This window comes from Rhododendron vialii, chromosome 7a (assembly GCF_030253575.1).
Source record: "Rhododendron vialii isolate Sample 1 chromosome 7a, ASM3025357v1".
Lineage (NCBI taxonomy): Eukaryota > Viridiplantae > Streptophyta > Magnoliopsida > Ericales > Ericaceae > Rhododendron > Rhododendron vialii.
In genome coordinates this window covers 7,964,213-7,982,507 of record NC_080563.1, presented here as the reverse complement: position 1 = coordinate 7,982,507, position 18,295 = coordinate 7,964,213, and the positions used below count along the sequence as shown (strand labels likewise).

At 39.7% G+C, this 18,295-nt stretch overlaps 2 protein-coding genes across 7 annotated transcripts in view; one reads left to right on the top strand and one right to left on the bottom strand.

Annotated features, from left to right (window-relative positions):
• The first annotated feature begins 342 nt into the window (after positions 1-342).
• The window catches only part of LOC131334762 (uncharacterized), a 64,544-nt gene continuing 46,591 nt past the window's right edge, over positions 343-18,295 (top strand). Inside the window, exons 1-11 of one of the 5 annotated variants that reach the window (XR_009202270.1) lie at positions 343-464; positions 667-740; positions 1,688-1,842; positions 2,078-2,365; positions 2,616-2,745; positions 3,771-3,878; positions 4,006-4,108; positions 4,209-4,334; positions 6,327-6,520; positions 6,876-8,271; positions 8,916-9,390. Coding sequence is in view for 4 of the 5 variants with exons in the window: in XM_058369998.1 (XP_058225981.1) it covers positions 688-740; positions 1,688-1,842; positions 2,078-2,365; positions 2,616-2,745; positions 3,771-3,878; positions 4,006-4,108; positions 4,209-4,334; positions 6,327-6,520; positions 6,876-6,966 (1,248 nt within the window). In the remaining variant the exon portion in view is untranslated. Of the gene's footprint in view, positions 465-666; positions 741-1,687; positions 1,843-2,077; positions 2,366-2,615; positions 2,746-3,770; positions 3,879-4,005; positions 4,109-4,208; positions 4,335-6,326; positions 6,521-6,875; positions 8,272-8,300; positions 8,852-8,915; positions 9,391-18,295 lie in introns of those variants that run through there. The other 4 variants (XM_058369998.1, XM_058370000.1, XM_058369999.1 and 1 more) reach the window with 4 other exon arrangements.
• On the bottom strand, positions 10,575-16,610 carry LOC131334753 (putative disease resistance RPP13-like protein 1). Of its 2 annotated transcripts, XR_009202269.1 has the most exons (3): positions 12,072-16,604; positions 11,211-11,291; positions 10,575-10,876 (listed from the first exon to the last, which is right to left on the bottom strand). XR_009202269.1 is itself a non-coding variant. In XM_058369982.1 (2 exons), exons 1-2 carry the CDS (start codon positions 16,476-16,478, stop codon positions 11,286-11,288), a joined length of 4,413 nt encoding a protein of 1,470 aa, XP_058225965.1. In that variant the 5' UTR covers positions 16,479-16,610; the 3' UTR covers positions 10,575-11,285. The 2 variants fall into 2 exon arrangements, 1 of the variants encoding a protein (XP_058225965.1); XM_058369982.1 differs by having other exon boundaries at positions 10,575-11,291; positions 12,072-16,610.

The following is an 18,295-nucleotide window of genomic DNA, read 5'->3' as shown; positions in this document are numbered from 1 at the left end:
CGTGAATAGTAAATTTTATCTCCTATTTTCCTCTCATTTTTCTTCTCTTTTATTTTCCTTTCCTTTCTTTTTCTTTTCATAAGTTCCAAACGGAGCCTTAAAGAACGTGAACTAGTAATTATATCCTTTAAAGAACGTGAACTAGTAATTATATCCGATTCGAAAAAGTAAAAAAGTGAGACGTAAAACTCACGAATGCGAAAAAAATTCAAATAAAAACAAAAAACCGTGAATTAGTAATTACACCCGACTCGAAAAAGTAAAAAAAGCGAGACGTAAAACTCACGAACGCGAAAAAAATTCAAATAAAATAAAATTGAAAAAGTTGCTAATGCAACAAAGGTCTTATTTTACCATCAATCAGAGATATATATACGCACAGAGAGATACCAGTATAAAAACGAACTCGGGTTTCCAAAAATCAAACCCAGCCGAAGCTGTAATCGCAACCACTTCTTATTCAGGTGCCTCTCTCTCTCTCTCTCTCTCTCTCTCTCTAACGATCTGTAATTTTGCTGGGACGAAAGAGGGAAATCGAAGAAGGGAAACGAAGTCCTTTTAATCTTGAGATTGATGCTGTTTTTTTTAGTTTCGAGAGAGACAATAGAGAAATCAAACTGAGCGGTGTTTTTTTGTGAAGTTTTATTTTTTTTCTTTTTCTTCCAGGTTGTGTATTGCTGGGAAGTCATGCCGGACGTGCACGTTCTAGTGAATGATTTCGTGGTGAAGCTCAGGAAACGGTGAGTGCTTTGTTTTTATAAGGTGAATTGTTAAATTAGGTTGTGTATGAAGTTATGTTAGTTCAATTGTTAGACTTGTCCGGCGTTGTTTTTTGTAAACGACCCGAGCTTGGTTAATACAAGCGCCATACCCGTGCTATGCACCGAAAATTTTGTGTTGGTGCGGGATGGATGATTTCGTGTCGAAGCTCAGGAAACGTGAGTGCTTCGTTATTGTAAGGTGAATTGTGGATTTAGGTTGTGTATTTATGTTATGTTAGTTCAATCTTTGGACTTTTACCGCGTTGCTTTTTCTAAACCACACGAGCTTAGTTAATACAAGTGCGATAGCCGTGCTATGCTCCGAAGCGCCGAAAAATTTATGTTAGGTTGAGACGAATGATTTTGTAGTGAAGCTCAAGAAACGGTGAGTGCTTCGTTATTGTAAGGTGAATGGTCGATTTTGGTTGTGTATGTATGATAGTTCAATCTTTAGACTTGTCCCACATTGCTTTTTTAAACTACACGAGCTTGGTTAATACAAGCGCGATACCTGTGCCATGCACGGGAGCACGGTAAAATTTATGTTATGTTTTGGATGAGAGACGTGGTGCGTAGTAAATGAAAGACATAGGAAAGTGGAAGGGTAGAAGGAGAAAGAGGGTGGGAAGGCAGAAGAGGAGAGAATGATGGACTTTCGTGTATTTTTATTTTTATTTTTTTCTTAAAAAATGAGGTAGTGTCAAGTGGACTACACCTAACTAGTACAAAGTATAGATTGATAGTATAGAGACTAGTCCACTTTTTATTCTTGCGGATGTTGCTAAACCACCCAAGCTTAGTATAGTTTGGAGAGGAATCCCCTGATTATGGCCAATTGGTTTTTTCAGTGGATTGTCTGATTGGCATTTTGGAGTTGTGTGCGGTTTGTCATTTTGGGGTTGTAATATATATATTTTTTGGTGCAGTAAAATCGAGGGGTCAAAGGCTACGGCCAAGCAAACTGCGGAGCTACTTCGGTCCGTAATTTCACAGCAGCGAATGCCCCATGTAAACCAGGCCGGGGCTCTGATTGATGCTATAATGATGGTCGGAGAGCAGCTGATTGCTGCAAATCCTGTTGGTATGCTTCCTATTAGTTTCTTCCGTTGTCATTTTCTGCAGTTGTTGATGAGTTACTTCAGGATTCACTGTTATTAATACGACTTGTCGGTATTAGTCCATGCATTTACGTTGTTTATGTAAGTTGCGGGTTTGCGTTATGCATGTTGGTTATGTCACTTAATTTGGGGTAATGTTTACCTCAGCTATCTAAGGCTTGCATACTGTGGTAATGTCTCGTGTGTGCTGAATTGCAGAGCTTGCTGTTGGTAATATTGTGAGGCGTGTTTTACATATAATTAGGGAAGAGGATCTTTCTCTCGCGACAGCTGCTATTGGCGGGTTGAATTTATCTGCTGAAAGTGATGAAGACGACGACGTTGATCGTGATGATCACCCAGTTTTGTCAGCTGCAGCTGTTGCTGCTGCTGCTAGAAGCACTCTAAGACCACCTTCGTTACAGGCTCTTCTTGAAGATGTGCCTAACCCAGCCGCTGTTCCTCGCTCGTCTTCTTCTGGGGGTGATTCTGAAGGGAAAAGCAAATGTGGGTTCATGTTGTTCTATGCTTGATTCCTTGAGAAACTTAGTCTATCAGTTTTCATCTAGGATACGTTGTTGGTTTGCGGAGTGCTTAAAGAGAAAGGACTTTGTAATCTTATTCATGTTTATTTGAATGTGCATAATAATATTCGAATGTGTCATTCTTCATAGATTGTTTAACATAGGATCGTGCAAAGTAGTGCATTTATGTATTGGTTTTTGAATTGATAGTGGAAGTTATATCTGCCTTGCAGCTGCTGATAAAACTTCAAAGAGTTGGAAGCTAAAGCATAACGTCATTGAGGCAGTTAATGAGCTTATCCAAGATATCAGCACTTGCCATGAGCAGATTGCTGAGCAAGCAGTGGAGCATATTCATCAAAAGTACCTCTCCTAGACATTCAAAGTTCTTCTCATTTGAGCATGTTTGGGCATCAGGCAGTAGTCCATCATACGTGATTACATGTTACCTTTTCTGCATCTATGATGCCTATTCCACCAGTTTCTGATGGTGTTTTTTCAAAGAAAATTGTACTGGTTGCTTACAAAATTTTTCCACTCCGCATGCATCGATAGTAACTGTTGCATATGCATTGCCCCAGCCCCCAACTAGAATCCTGCATCTGACTGTCGGTGACGACAATCTTCAATTGCTTTAAGTAGGACAGTGAATATTTTCATTTGAAATGGGAGAATTTCTATAGAATCAAATTTGTTTTAAGTTAAGCTAGAAAAATGTTGGATGTATTAATTTAGCAAATTAAGTGATAGGAATGATATTTATTGCCAAGAATAACTTAGGGTGTTGATTTTTGATGTATTTTGGCTCAAGTTTCCATATGTAATGGGAGATTGAGGAAAATGTTGTCATTAAATGAACAAAGGATGGAGGAATGGTTTGTAATTTCAATGGGTACTGCGATTGTGCCATTATTGCCAAAAAGCTAAAGGAAAAGCTCTATTAATAGTGGAAAGAAAAACATGCTTGAAAATGACAGTAGGTACAATAAGGATGTTGAGATGAATGACTAAAATTACAACATTGATAAAGCAAGGAAATAACGCAATTTTTGGATGTTAGAAAGTGACGCGAGTTGAAAGGATGGAAACTCATATGACATGTTTTGACCAACTTGCGTAGCGATCCTCGATCATAAAGTTTTTTAATGTGTACTATCTATGGGAATAAACTCCGTGACTGAGATGTCTCCTAGGTTACTTCTATTCTGAAAGAGATTGCCTCCCACCCTGGGAGGGACACAGTTATCATTGGCTAGAGTACGTCACTTAAAATGATTTATGTTTTGATGTGTGCTTCTATTGGATCCATGCCATCCACCAGGAAATGTAGTATATTTTTGCGTTAGTCTTTGTGTGAACATATTTAACTCTGTTGTCTGTTTTCCCAGCGAGGTTATATTAACTTTAGGCAACTCAAGAACAGTAATGGAATTCCTCTGTGCTGCAAAGGAGAAAAAAAGATCATTTCGGGTGTTCGTTGCAGAAGGTGCTCCAAGGTTTGTGTGACCAGCTAGCCCTTTGTTGCAAGCCAAAGGGCCTTTGTGATTGTGTAATTTTGTGCTTCTTTCTCTTTTTTACTGTTCACTATAAAGACTCGATTTGTTTTGTTGGTGCTTCCATTAGATATCAAGGGCATGTTCTTGCAAAAGAACTGGTTGCAAGAGGATTACAAACAACAGTCATTACTGATTCTGCCATTTTTGCTATGATTTCCCGAGTGAACATGGTACATGAGCCTACGTATTTTTCGGTCCCTGTCCTTCCTCTCTCTTGTACTAGAATTTTCTTGTCTCTTTTTGGCCTCATGCACAATTTGCTATTTGCAGGTTATCGTCGGAGCTCATGCCGTTATGGCCAATGGTGGTGTTATAGCACCCATTGGGTTGAATATGGTTGCATTAGCTGCCAAAAGGCATGCTGTCCCTTTCGTGGTGCTTGCTGGCATTCACAAGGTATTTGGTGTTACAAAAGCTGTTAATGTCATATTACATCAGAATTAGAATGGAGACCTTCTTTTTTGCCTAATTGCCAACTGTTGACAAGCTGCAGTTCTGACATTTCTTTCTGATTCCATTGAGAGGAAGAAATTTTTGGTAACTTTGGTTGCACAGAAAGATTTTCAGATTTTCCAATAGAATGATATATGATATATGGGTATCAAATAGTGTTTATGACGGTGCTAGTGAACTCTGGAAATGCTGCAAGGAAGGCAACACCAAATTTTAACTAAGACGGTGTGTAAATCTGAAAAGTAACATTTCAAGTTACTTTGGCAGCCTGCCTTTTGAGAACTAAAGACCAGTTGTAAACAAGTGCTGCATACGTAATTGTTGGAAGGAGAACTTTGTACAATGAATTAACTCCATCACACTTTGCAGAAACATCGAAACCTTACTAACCAAGAACTGACTTAGGTCCAATGGCCCAAGCGCTGGGCAAGGAATAAGAAGGTGAGCCACTGCCTCCGACCCCTCTTGCACATCCAACACCAATTTTTATACCATAACTTACCTCCTCAGAATCAAATTGCTGTTATAATCTTGTCCTAAGCAACACACGGTAATAAAAATGCTTCTTGGAAGGGGCATGTCCTAAATACCCTTCCAAGGAAAGAAAGTATCATCCTCTCTCAACACTTGACAAAATGACCACCTGGAAACACCAGCAATTGACAGGTCTCTCTGTAAGAGTCAGTCAACTCGTCCATATCCCAATGCTGCACCTCCTTGTGATGCGGGATGTCCCAAACATTGAAATCTTGTTGATCACTTCATTTCTACTGTATATAGTAGTTATCTACCAAATAACTTTGGCCATAGAAAATACCAAGAATTGCTGGCTTTTCTGTGCACTGGTAATTTGTTGTGGACCAGAACACATAATCTGAATGAGGACATTATTAGTCAACAGCATTAGTGATGATGAGATGAATGTCCAGAGGTTTGCAGCCTCATCATTGAATTCTTCCAGTGGGCAGAATGACTATTAAGTGGATTGAAGTGTCCAGAATTGCTTCGCTTATCACTATGAGAAAGGAAATGGCCTTGAAGTTGGAACCTGTCTAAATTACTATTGAAAATGTTGAATGCTGGTGGTGGTTTCTTTTGTTGTGTCTGACATTGTAGTTATTAGTTACTATGATTTCACTGAGGGATTGACGCTTGAGGGCGTCGTACAGGCATAGATCCTGACAGACACATCTTTTTCTTTTGGGAGGGTACTCCGAGTAGTGGGTACCTCGTAGGACCTCGACCTGCTTCTCGGGTCTTGTATGGATATGCAGGAAGGGGTGCTCCTAGGTGTGTGTAGGGGTTGTGTTTGTTCGCGAGAAAGGATTCCTCTTCAGGTCAGTTTGGGGGGTGTGGACAACTTGCGTGAATTCGGGTAATGGCTACAAGGGAGAAATCTAAAGGAAATTGCATCCGACCAGGGATGGACGGACGTAAACTCGTAAGCTACTGAGAGTAGGGATTTCATGTCTTTTCTTTCCGTACTTACTATGGTGGCTGTCAACCGACCAGAAGCTGTATATTTTTCTTCAGGCCTGGCGAGGCTGTATAAAAAATTACACGCTAAGCAGACACAGGTGGAGTGGATAGGCTGTACGCATTGCACAGGGTTACCTTTTAAGCCTGGGGAGGTAGTAGGTAGGCTGCCGTATCTCATATCAGCAACTTCGTGTGGGGAGGCTAATTTCTATACCTCCAAATCACACAACATTGCTGGAGAGGCTAGTATTGCCATCTCCTAGTTGGACCTCTGATAGAATTGAGGGACATGGCCAATAGCCAAGCCCAAGTAGTCTGGATATCATCTTGTTGACTTTTGTTGAGTTTAATTTCCTTTATTGGACTACGGACATGTTTCTTTGTTTTGAGTTACACTTCATGTTTTTAAACTTCTATGCCATGGTTTTTATTCATGCTCTGTTGCCTGCATGACAGTTGTGCCCCTTATATCCTCATAATCCAGAGGTCTTATTGAATGAGCTGAAATCTCCATCTGACCTTCTGGACTTCGGAGAATTCTCAGATTGCATGGATTTTGGAAGTGGTGCTGGTTCTCATCTTCTTCATGTTGTTAATCCTGCTTTTGACTATGTGCCTCCAAAGCTTGTTAATTTGTTTATTACTGACACGTAAGTTCACCTTTTCATTATTCGTTTCTTGGGCATTGAGGTGCTCATTAAGTTTAGAACTTTACCTGTTGTCTTCCTATGCTTGGTCTAGATCTGATGTATATCTGGTTCTTAGCAACTACATGAAAATAAGGAGACCCCCTTGCATTTATTTGTGGCTTCACTTGATCAAGTTTGTCACCGTTTTTAACTTATCCCATATAGAAGAACTCATTCTGGATGTTGCACCCTTTTTTTTTTTTTGTCCCAGACTTGCATAATTAGAAAGCTCATGTATTTGTCTTTCTGTCTGTATGCATGCTTTGTTCTATTTCCGCGATTACTGAAAGGTTTTGTAACCCTTATGTACTCACAGAGGAGGGCATAACCCATCGTACATGTATCGCCTCATTGCGGATTATTACTCAGCTGTTGATTTGGTAGTGCAAAGGAGACCTGCTTCTTGAAATCAAGCTTAGCTACCTGTCATATATTTTGAGTAAGTCGTTGATATTTGTTATTTAGTTGGATGACTTCTATTATATTGCTACATTAGTTTTTGGATGTTGTGAATTGTGGAATACTTGTGGAGTATTTTGAAGGAAAATGATTTTGGCACTCCATTTTTTTATGATGGCATTCCAAAATGTCTTTAGTGTGCCTTGCTATGTATAATTTTTACACTAAAAGACAAGTTTTGGAGTGCCATCATAAAAAAGTGGAGTGCCAAAATCATTTGCCTATTTTGAATTATGGAGTCGAACAAGTATCAAGTGGATCTCTGGTAATTTTAAAGCTTGAGGGAAGAGGCTTGCACCCAGACCCACTTGCTAAGCCCGCATTAGTTCACCATACTGGAGGCATTGTATGATTTCAGGGGCAGTTTCAAGTTGTCTCAGTCATATTTGTTTAGATAATTTGCTTAAATCTTTTACGTAGTTGTTTGTTTTTTTATTGGGGCCATAAAACCTACTTATCAAAAAAAAATTGGACCATAAAACCTTCAAAGTGTTTGAAGAAAAAGATAAAAGTACTGCACCTATGGTGGCACAAGTAAAAAAGAGAGGGCTATTCTAGGCTACATAGAGTGAAGGTACCATAGGTGTAGAAACTGCAGAGGTACATTGAAAGTATCAAGACATGTGCGTCTCTCATGTAAAAGGACATAAAATAACTTGTCTGTGACATGTGACTGTTAAAGTGGGAAAGAACAAGTTAGAATAGGGGTGGGAATCGCCGAGTTGGGCCGGAATGCTTGGACATGCCGAAATGAGCCTGGAAATTGAGAGAAAGAACTGTCACTCAACTGTACCGCTTTCCTCTCAAAACGGGCTGTATGGTACGAGATTAATAACATTGTTTTGAAGGCAAACTGGAGGTCAGTACTGGAAGACTTAGAGAAACAATGATATGTATAGTAGTTTATGACCAAAAGAAATGCAGAAACGTCTAACCCATCCCAAATCTGCATCGTGTCCATATACTGGCACTCCAGGAAAAAAAAGGGGATTTCCATTGTGGTAATTTCCGAGCTATTCTGTTGTTGTTACCCATTTGTCCATATTTATAGGCTGATGTATTGTCATGGAACCCCTCACTGATTGTCATAAATAATTTCCAGAATTGTTATTCTAGGTGATTAATTTCAAAATTTTCGCCTTTATGCGATCGAGCTTGATCTACTTTCTGCGATGGAGCTTGATTTACTTTCTGCCTGGCGCATAAGTTTTCAGATTTACATGAGAGTTGCCAATTCTGCGATGAAGTCTAAGGTATTTGTTTCCCTTCTGCTGCAATGTAGCCTTGGCAGCTGGTAGATGGATCCTCCATAGATCTAATCCAGCTCCTTTGCAACATGGGGACATGATGATTGATGGTGTCTGTGACCAAGCTCTGAACGAAGCATTGACGTGCTTCATGCATTTTAAGTATACAAAGTCTAGAGCTATTAGTATTATCATTTATAAGTGTTACTTAAAATCGGTGATGGGATAGTCAATTGAATGGAGATGATAGGGACACACACAACCACCACTGACCACACCCCTCTCACACGTGGTTGGAGGTCTGGTTGGTGGGTGTGTATGTAGCACTCCTGCTATTGAAAACACCAGCAGGGAAAAAAATAAGCATATAGATTATTTTGGTTCATCATTCACTTGACCACCCAGAATAGATAATAAACATTCTAGTGTACCTCAATTGTTGGCGATGGGTACACCATTTCGCATGGTTTCCTTTTAGTTTTTCTTTCTTTTAATTTTAAGGTTGACTTCGTCTATTTGTGCTTTTGAAGTTAAGAAATAAAATTCCCCTCTCTTTGCACACTCCCAAGTTTCTTTTTTCCCCGTATACATAGTATTTGTTCGTCGAAGTATAATTAGTGATTATGTCTTTGTGGTTGCTCAATTTCCAGGTTGTCTTCATTTTTGTGTCTAAGAATTGGGGGACTGGAAACTGAAATGTCTGGTCGAACTGGTAATGCGTGAAATCTCGACTGTGGATGTCGGATGAGTTAATGGGAACCAGGGTCTTGAGGAAAATGATTTTATGAGGTAAGCGCATGGATATGGTACGAACCTTCAAAAGAGCTATAGAGGAGTGCTTTTCATTTCGTTTTTCTTTCGTTTTTTGGGGGGTATTTGTGATGAGATGTAAGACTTGTAACGAGAAAACAAGAAAATGACGGCCAAGTGCCGCAATTCTGAGGATTATTTTATTTTTGAGAAAACACTATCCGAGGTTAGTAGGCATTTTTTGTAGCAAGAATAGGGCATATCAGACTTGTTAAGTTGGATCATACTCGAAATACAGTTGTATTAGCTTGTGAAATCGATAGCATTTACAAGAGTAATGCTATTCAGACGACGAAGGACCAGTCCCGTTTTATATACTGAATGAGTGCCTCCTCTGTGCATGAAAACTTCGTAGTAATTCTTTTTCTTTGGTAGTCTGGAACAACCAATGGGGGATATGTTTTTCACTTCAAAAATTGCTGCCCTAAGTCGTCCTAGGTTCCAAATCCAGCTCGCATCGTGATGTTGATGTTCTTGCATGCTCAAAGAAAAGTTGCGCCCATGGTTGGTGATTAGAAGGAAGGACCGCGGAACTGACTCTGAGTTGTATGACATTATTATCATGAACTGTGGAATATTAGCGAATAGTGCATGGGAATTCTTTTAGTATATGGTAGTTGTTCATTAGTTTGTTCGTGTCTGTTAATTTTAGAACTTTTGGGCTGTTGATTTGGAATTGCGAGATTCTGCGAAAATATAAAAATAAGAATAATGTTAATTTTAGAACTTTTGGGCTGTTGATTTGGAATTGCGAGATTCTGCGAAAATATAAAAATAAGAATAATCTAGCACAGTTGGAACTTGGATTTCCAAAAGAAAGCGAAGAGGAGGATGGTATTATTTGACGGTTATCACCATGAACACGCATTATTTGACGGTTACATGGTGGTATTCATTTTTTCCCTACAACTTTGCTTTGGGATACAGCGGGAGAGCATAACCCGGAGAAAGGGAAAGTGCACATTGCAGGTTTCGAAGCCAACTTGGTTAAGCAGAGACGGTTAATCGCAATGGTACACATCTTTGACGGTACAAAGATTCTAGCCAAATCTAGAGTAGCCAGCCGTTGCTCAAATTGTTAGATCAAGGGCACGGCATCTCATTCCATTATGAAATCACTTGATGCTTGCTCTTGGCTGTATAACAAAATCATCTAGAAATAAAAGCAATAAACCAATTCTTCACCACCATACATAAATCATCTTCTTGTTTCATAGTGTGCTCGTATCATAGTTGATCCAGAAAATGAAGAGAATGAGTAAAGCTTAATGAGGCTTTCACCCTCGTTTCAAATGGAGGACACTTCGGAAAATCATGGGTGGTACCAGTCCACTAAACCACTAATAGTAAAGCTTTAATGAACACAAAAAGCTGATAAAAAAATCCACATAATTTCTGTAAATATGCAGGGTTAGGCGGAGCAACAAGGCACGATTCAAGCACAATATTATGAAATATGAGTCTAGTAGCTTAAAAGTCTTACGGAAAATCGGAAATGATACTACCAAATAAGTGGAGGACGATTTGATTAACAAATGAGAGTGTTGGAGGAAGGAAAGTAGACAGAACAGCATAATCAAAGGCATTTAGACACCACATAGCAATTTAACCTTCATAGTTCTATCACTACAAGACTTGAAATCTAATGACGCAAATATGCACACACATAAATATATTTTGACCGTCCAATTGGATACATCCTGTGCTCTGAAAACACATTGAGACTTGAGAGCACCACAACCCGAAAATTCACCATGCGGAACTCCAAATGGTTGGTGCCTCAAATGTATCAGTAGAAGGGCTACAAAATTTGAGTAATGTGAGAAAGTTAGCACAAGCTTTGGATAAACCCTAGTCAAATACTTGATTCATTATATTTGCTGAAAGAATTAGAAGCAAAATAAAAAACCAAATGCATAAAGATGCTCCAGCAGCTCCACAGTTTATAAAATCGTCTGAAGACAAAATATAGGCCAAACGTCTGATGCCATTTGACTGCTCTTGTTTGCCATCCGATAGAGTTGTGCATGGAAAGAATGCAAAAATAGGCCATGCTTTCTGCCAGAGTTTCGATTTGTGCTCGTGCAGATAACACACTTTTGGACACAGAAAATTAGGAGTGTATGATTGAATACCGTGTCCCTTCATCTTATTGCAAAGTATCACTTGAGAATTGACATTCCAAAGAAGTATAACACAGTCTCCATTTCTCAGAACTGCAGTAGTGCAAACATACAAGAAAATAAAGTTGAGAGCTCTTGATCTATCATATCTAGTCATGAATTACAATAATAAAAGAAAACACCTATAATCGTAACAACTTTTGACTGCAATTTTACCTTAATGCACCAAAATAAATTATAATGTAGACATTGAAAATCAAACATTTTACTGATTATAATATATTATAAATCACGCTCACCGTATCTTTATTTATGAGATAGCAAATATGGTCTCGGCTCTTATGTAAAAAATTATACAACTTCAAATCATAGAACTATTTATTGTCATACTCCATTAGTCCTTTAAATAATCCTAATCTAGTCTATCCTAGGAGACTTGGGGAGGGGATGGGTGCTTACAGGAATCGAACCCTGCCCATGTGCATTGGAGTACAAGTGAGGCATCAACTGCACTTCACTTCGCTTGCCAATTTTATCACAATTGAAAGTGTTAAAATGCTTGAAAGGGTTGAAATGTAAATTAGTCAACAAATCAAGGACCAAAATTAGTGTCTAAAAATCGATATTTGATGATATAGGCGCGTGTGTGCGTGAGTGTGAACTGTGTGGCGTGTGGTAGGAGTGGGTAGACCATGAAATGTACGTTACGGAGTAGTATATCCCAGAATCAGTTGTGCAAATCAGCCAAGACATTTTCAGGAAAAAAACAAAACCGAGATAAGATTTATTAGTTAGTGAAAGGAATTAATAGCTTCATTGGCTTGATATATACAAGGAGAAGTGGATATTAGTTTTTTTTAATGTAAAACGCACCTGGGGCATAGTATCTTGGAGTCTGCCGTCTATGTGGACTTGAGGGATGTGAGAAATGAAGGGCCAATATTGGCCTTTCTTCTTTTCACACCTCTCTTCCAGTAAAGGACATCTGTAGATATACAATAGCAAAAGCGAGGGAGGTAGACGGAATGCTTGATCCTCTGCAGAAAACGATTCGACATTGGGGCAATTCCAGATCCACAGTTCTGAAAGCGAGGGAAGCTGCCCTAGCTCTGTAATGATCGTGAGTTTGGGGCAACTCCAGATTTCAAGTTCTCCAAGAGAGGGGACGTTGTGAAAGTCCTTGCAATAGAGCTTCTCCAGATTTGGGAACCGATTGATACGCAGGGTGGTCAGAGAAGGGGGCAACCACTGCATCATCCCGTCTTTTTCTTCGGGTGGAAATGATGCCCCACCATACCGTCCGAGGACAAGAGTTGTGAGGGAGGACAATCTATGCAAACCCCACTCTGATCGGGGCTTATTACCCATGTCAACATTGAAGATTCCAAGCTCAGTGAGGTTGGTGAATTGTGCATTGTTCAGAATACAGGACACGAGTCCTGTAGCTGAAGCGCAATTATCTACAAACAGCTTTTGAAGAAAAGTGAGGTTGTTATAGACACGGTATGACGGACCCTTGAGTTTTTCGCACCAGTAGATCTGCAATTCCCTTAGATTGGATGCAGTGAACCATCCTTCCGGAATGGATTCCAAATTATCACAATCATATATCTTCAATTGTCTGAGATTCCTGAGACATCCACCGTCATAATTATTTTGCATCAGCTCCGGCAAGGATTTGAGGCTCTCACAGTCATGGATTGACACATATTCAAGAGATGGACAATGGATTTTCATCCCTTCCTCTGCCAGTATTGACTCCAGATTTCCACAATTCTTAAGCCGTAGAGATTTGAGAGTGGGCGGTAGCCCAGTTTTGGAACAACTTAAGTACGTGAGCGATGGACACCCTCTTACTTTCAATATCTCAAGACTATTCAGCATCGTCAACTCTGGTAGGGACAGCAGAGCGTCACAATTCCTAATGTGAAGTGTTGTTAGAGTAGATGGCAAACCTTCCTTGGGAAAAGAGAGGAGACATGGACAATCGAAGATGATAAGATCTTGAAGATAGTTGAGGTTGTGCAGCTCTTGTGGTAGTCTCTCCAGCTTTTCACAAGATTTTATTTCCAAATGCTCCAGCATCATTAAGTAAGGCAGCTCCTCATGCTGCTGTAGCCCTTCTTCATTGTCTTTGTTTTCATCTTCTTCACAAAAGGAAATAAGTTGAGGGCATTTTTCAATCTTTAAACATCGGAGGGCAGGGATTCGGTGTCTCACCTCATTCTTCCACAGTGAGGTGAGTTCTTGACAACCACGGATAGAGAGTTCTTGGAGTCCCGTCAGCCCTTGAAGAAACCAACCAGGTAGGCATCTAAGACCCTTTATATTTTCAACTGTAACGGAAATCAACGAGCTCAGATGGCTATACCTTGCATTTTCCAACATTGCTTCATTACCCACTTTTGGATTCCAAGAGTCCGGAATCAAAACATGCGTGAGAGACAGAGAGATGAGTGCCTCAAAGTGAAGCGTGTTCCTCACTTGATTCAGCTCTGTAGGGCTTGGAGCCCATGCAAAAACCAACAGTGGGCACTCTTCAATCTCCAGCTTTTTTAAGCGAGGTATATGAAAGGGCAATTTACCCAAAAGCTTGGGACACCTTTTAATGGAGAGCTCTGACAAGCGAATAAATGCTTGAGCTCTCTCCTCGACTCCAAAATGAGACCAGTCTTGCCATTCGGGCATGTCCTCTAAGGTTAAAATCTGTAGAGTTGGGAAAGGATTTGAGCAGCCCAACCCATAGAACTCAGGACCAATATTCTTTACTGCTTTCATCCCTTGAATGTGAAGATTTTCAAGTGACGGTAATTGACCTAAAGGAGGTAAGGAAATGCAATTTTCACAGTTTTTGAACTTCAAGGATACCATATTACAGAACAAAGAATTTCCCACCCAAGTCGGAAATGCTGGACCATGGTAACCAATAATGGTAAGCTCTTTTAAGTTAATGTGAGGTCTTAGCATGTTAAGCACGTTTGATTCAATAGTTTCATTGCAAGACTTATCGGAGACATTACTCCATTTCATCAACAGGACATCTAAGCCTAGTTTATCCTTTAAGTTGGCCATGCTAGCATCCAAAACATCCGCCACATTCTCCAAACCTGATATGCAAAGTGTCCCTCTAAGATGAATCAAGTTTTTCAACTCATTTATGGTAGACCCCTCATCTTGGCTGACAATAAAGTTCGATAATGTTTGGAGACACGTCAATTCACCTATTTTTGGTGGCATGTCTTGTAATGAATCTGCACCTGTAAGATCGAGATGCCGCAAGTTAATAAGGTTACTCATGTTTGCAGGTAACTTGCTGAGATTTTTACAGTTTCTCAATATCAGTGTTTGAAGGTTGTAAAGAGTGCTTATTGATTCCGGTAATGTGGCAATCAAGGCACATGAAAGGTCAAGGAACCTGACATGTTTCAAATCTCCAATTGAACCTGGAAGTTCACGGATTCGATATCTTCTCAAGCTAAGCACGCGTAAACGTTTAAGACTCGGCAACAAATGGAGGGGAACATCGCTTGTTAAAAAGGATGTTGAAATGTTATCTCGATCTCTCAATCCAAATGGTAAAAAAGACCGCACATTTTTGGCTTTTCGAAAGGCCTCAAACCTTTTTATGCCATCACGGTGGCCACGTATATAGGATGAATGACGAGCCTTGGTGATATTTTTATCATCCTCATTGTTTTCGGGGTTCTCCCCCAGCCTTAAACAAATTCTGCTAGCAACAAACTGAGCTAAATCATTGATGAGGTCATGCATAACAAATAGTGAGACTTCAGGACCACCATTACTTGACAGTTGAAAAAATGATCTCGATAGCAATTCACGAAAGTACTCACGTCCAAGATCTTCCATTTGTTTTTGTCCATTTGGCTTCTGAATTAAGCCTTCTGCCATCCACCAGAAAACTAGTTCCTTCTCCTCAAATTCGCAATCCTTAGGCAGAATAGAACAATATCCAAAACATTTCTTCAAATGTGACGGGAGGTGGTAGTAGCTTAATCTCAAAGCTGGAAGAATGTCACTTTCCTCATCCGATAACTCCCACATCTTACTATTCAATACTTCTTCCCATTCATCACCTCTCAACTTACACCGTAGAAGGCCACCGAGTGTCCTTGCAGCCAAAGGCAAGCCTCGACATTTTTTCACAATTTTTCGACCAAGTGAAACTAATTTTGGACTTGCTTCTATACCACTATTTTGAAATGCAAGTTGTGCAAACACCGACCAACAATCATCCTCTGATAGTTCCTTCAGGAGATGATATTTATCGGTTCCGGTCATTGTCAATGCAACATCCCTCAGACGTGTTGTTACTATGACTTTACTTCCTAAGGCTCCATTACTGAAAGGACTCTGTAACTTGCTCCAATCACCATGGTTCTTGTCCCAAACATCATCTAGAACAATCAAGAACTTCTTCCCAGCCAAAGCGCTTTTCAATTGATCTTGAACTTGATCTAAGGTTTTAAGATCACAAGTGTGAGATGTAATAGACTCAAGAATCGCTTTTGTCAGTCCCATAATGTCAAAGTACCCTTCAGAGACAGATACCCACGCTTTAATCTCAAAATGTTTCTTAACCATTTCGTTGTTGTAGACCATTTGAGCGAGCGTGGTCTTCCCAACCCCACCCATACCCACTATCGGAACAACATCAAATTTTCCATTATTTGATTGATCGCTTAGAAGGAACTCTATTATCACCTTTTGATCCCCATCTCTACCATACAAACGAGGTTCGTGTATGAAAGATGAAGTGGGTGGCCTTTGTGTAGGTCTAGTAGGGTGCCCTGCACCAACAATTTGCAAGCCAAGCCCGATTCTTCGGTCAAAGAGATCCTTCAACCTCTTTGTGATCTCGTCCATCTTGGACCTCATTCTAGAAGCAAAAGCTATGGTGGTTGGATTGAAACGCGTACAACAAGTAGGTATGAGGGCACGTACCTTGCTGGTGCTAGCTTGAGACTCTTTCAACACATGTCGTCGCAAAGCTTCAGTGGAGAACTCGTCAAGTATGTCATCCAGATCATAAGCGAAGTCTTCGAGATCCTCCAGCCACATTTTGATAGCCCTTTGATCTGTCCTCATTTGCTTCTCTTCGGCATCTGCAAGCACGGCATCGATTTCTCCCAACATTCTGCTCCATCTCGTCAGCAGATCATCAATCCGCTCCCTCCGTGCAAAGTTCAACAAATCACGTGAAGCCAATTTCTCAAATACCACTTGGATGAAAGCAGCGAGAAAGATTTCCGCAATAGCCATTGTTCGTTATGTGAAAAGAAAGTTGTGAGATACAGAGAGAGAAGTATACTGAGATGCAAAAGAAGGGATGCTTAGCCTGGTTTATCGCCTTGAATGAAGTTTATTTTAGGGAAAAGACCAGAATACACGGCCCCTTGTTTTAGAGTCAACAAATGGAGTATTTTAATTGAAAAAGTCTAAGATAGGCTGAATGTGATGTGACCTCCAAAATGAAACTACCTTTTCTTCTTTTCTTTTTATTCTGCCTGAAAAATGTGGCCAACTTACCTCTACCAAATTATTTACCTTTTAAAAAAAAAAATATTTTGAAGCGCAAATCAGATTGTCCTCCAAAATTTTCAAAACATATTTGGTGCTGTATTATTATTATTATTATTATTTTGAGTACGTTAAGAACATCGCTACAATATATCATTTAAGGAGCAAAGCGAAGGAGTTTAAACACTACACTCTCAAAAAGATTAAATGGACAGGGAGCAAAACGGCATCTCAACAAGATTGGCACTCATTCCCTCAACAATCATCTCCCACTCCGAACCCAAGAGACAACAACGAGTTGGCAAGAGCAAAAAGAGAAAAACTGACAGAATTAATAATCTCTCGTTAAGGGCAACAAACAGGGTTTTTTTGTGGAGACGATCTGATACTTCTTTTTTTGCTTTGCTGTTACAAATTTTGAACAAAAGTACTAAAATTACTGGTAATGAAGCCCAAGTGATTTTTTTTAAATTTGTTTTTGAACAGCAAAGAAAGTTTTGTTAACCAGAAGTTAAAAGGATAGAAAATACAAAGTATCATAAGGAACGAAATGCATCCCAATCGACACCTAACTTGCCCGCTAATCTTATGCTGCTAACTACCCTACGAGCCATCCCAGAAACAAAACATTCTTGCAACAACACAAATAAATGACAACAAACCAAGAAGCCCATGAAAAGGAACCCACCCTCCATCCCAACCACCGGTCCACCACCACCCCTAAGGTCGCCAAAACACACCATCAACACCAAACAACGCCAACCGACAATCTTCGCACCAACAAAATCTGCAGAGAAACCCCGACAATCTTCGCCCAAGTGAATTTTTATAACATGGATAGTGCAAGTATTCTGTTACTATGTTACTCTGAAATTCCAGGACAAATGAAGAAAGGAAGGGCATGTTTGATGCTGGGATTGCATTCCCGCATCCATTGTACACAGACATGTGGGGCTACATGTACCCACGATTAATTAGTTGCACTTTTGTCGCGTAGGACTAAAGGTAAGATTGAATTTAAAAAAATAGACTAAATGCTCACTTAATACCCCATGTAAGGGGAGGGCTATTGAATTCCACATGGGGGTGTGGTATAAGTTAATCCAGAGCTCTGAGATTATTCTGCTGTCTATCTGATGGTAAAAAATGATTCTTCACTCCTTATCCCATCTTCACTACTAAAATATGCATTCTGCACCACAAGATTTTATAACCGACACAATTGAAAAAAAAAAAAATTTATATGTTACCAAACCAATCGAAACCAAGCCTCAAGCCTCAGATAGGGATTGAGACCAAAAACAAAGGGGATAGTAATATGTTAAGTGAAAATCCTTTCAATGTTGAATTTCTTTGTCCATGACAGTTGTGATAGTAATAATTCATCTGCCCAATTATTCACCTGTTTTTTGGGTATCATTTCGATGTTGTGGGACAGAGCTAGCACTTGTTGCATGCAAATCAAATCTCTCAAAAAAATAGAAACAAAGGGGATAGTAATACGTTAAGTGAAAATCCTGATTGGTTTTAATTTTACAATTAAGTTAATTGAGTTTAAC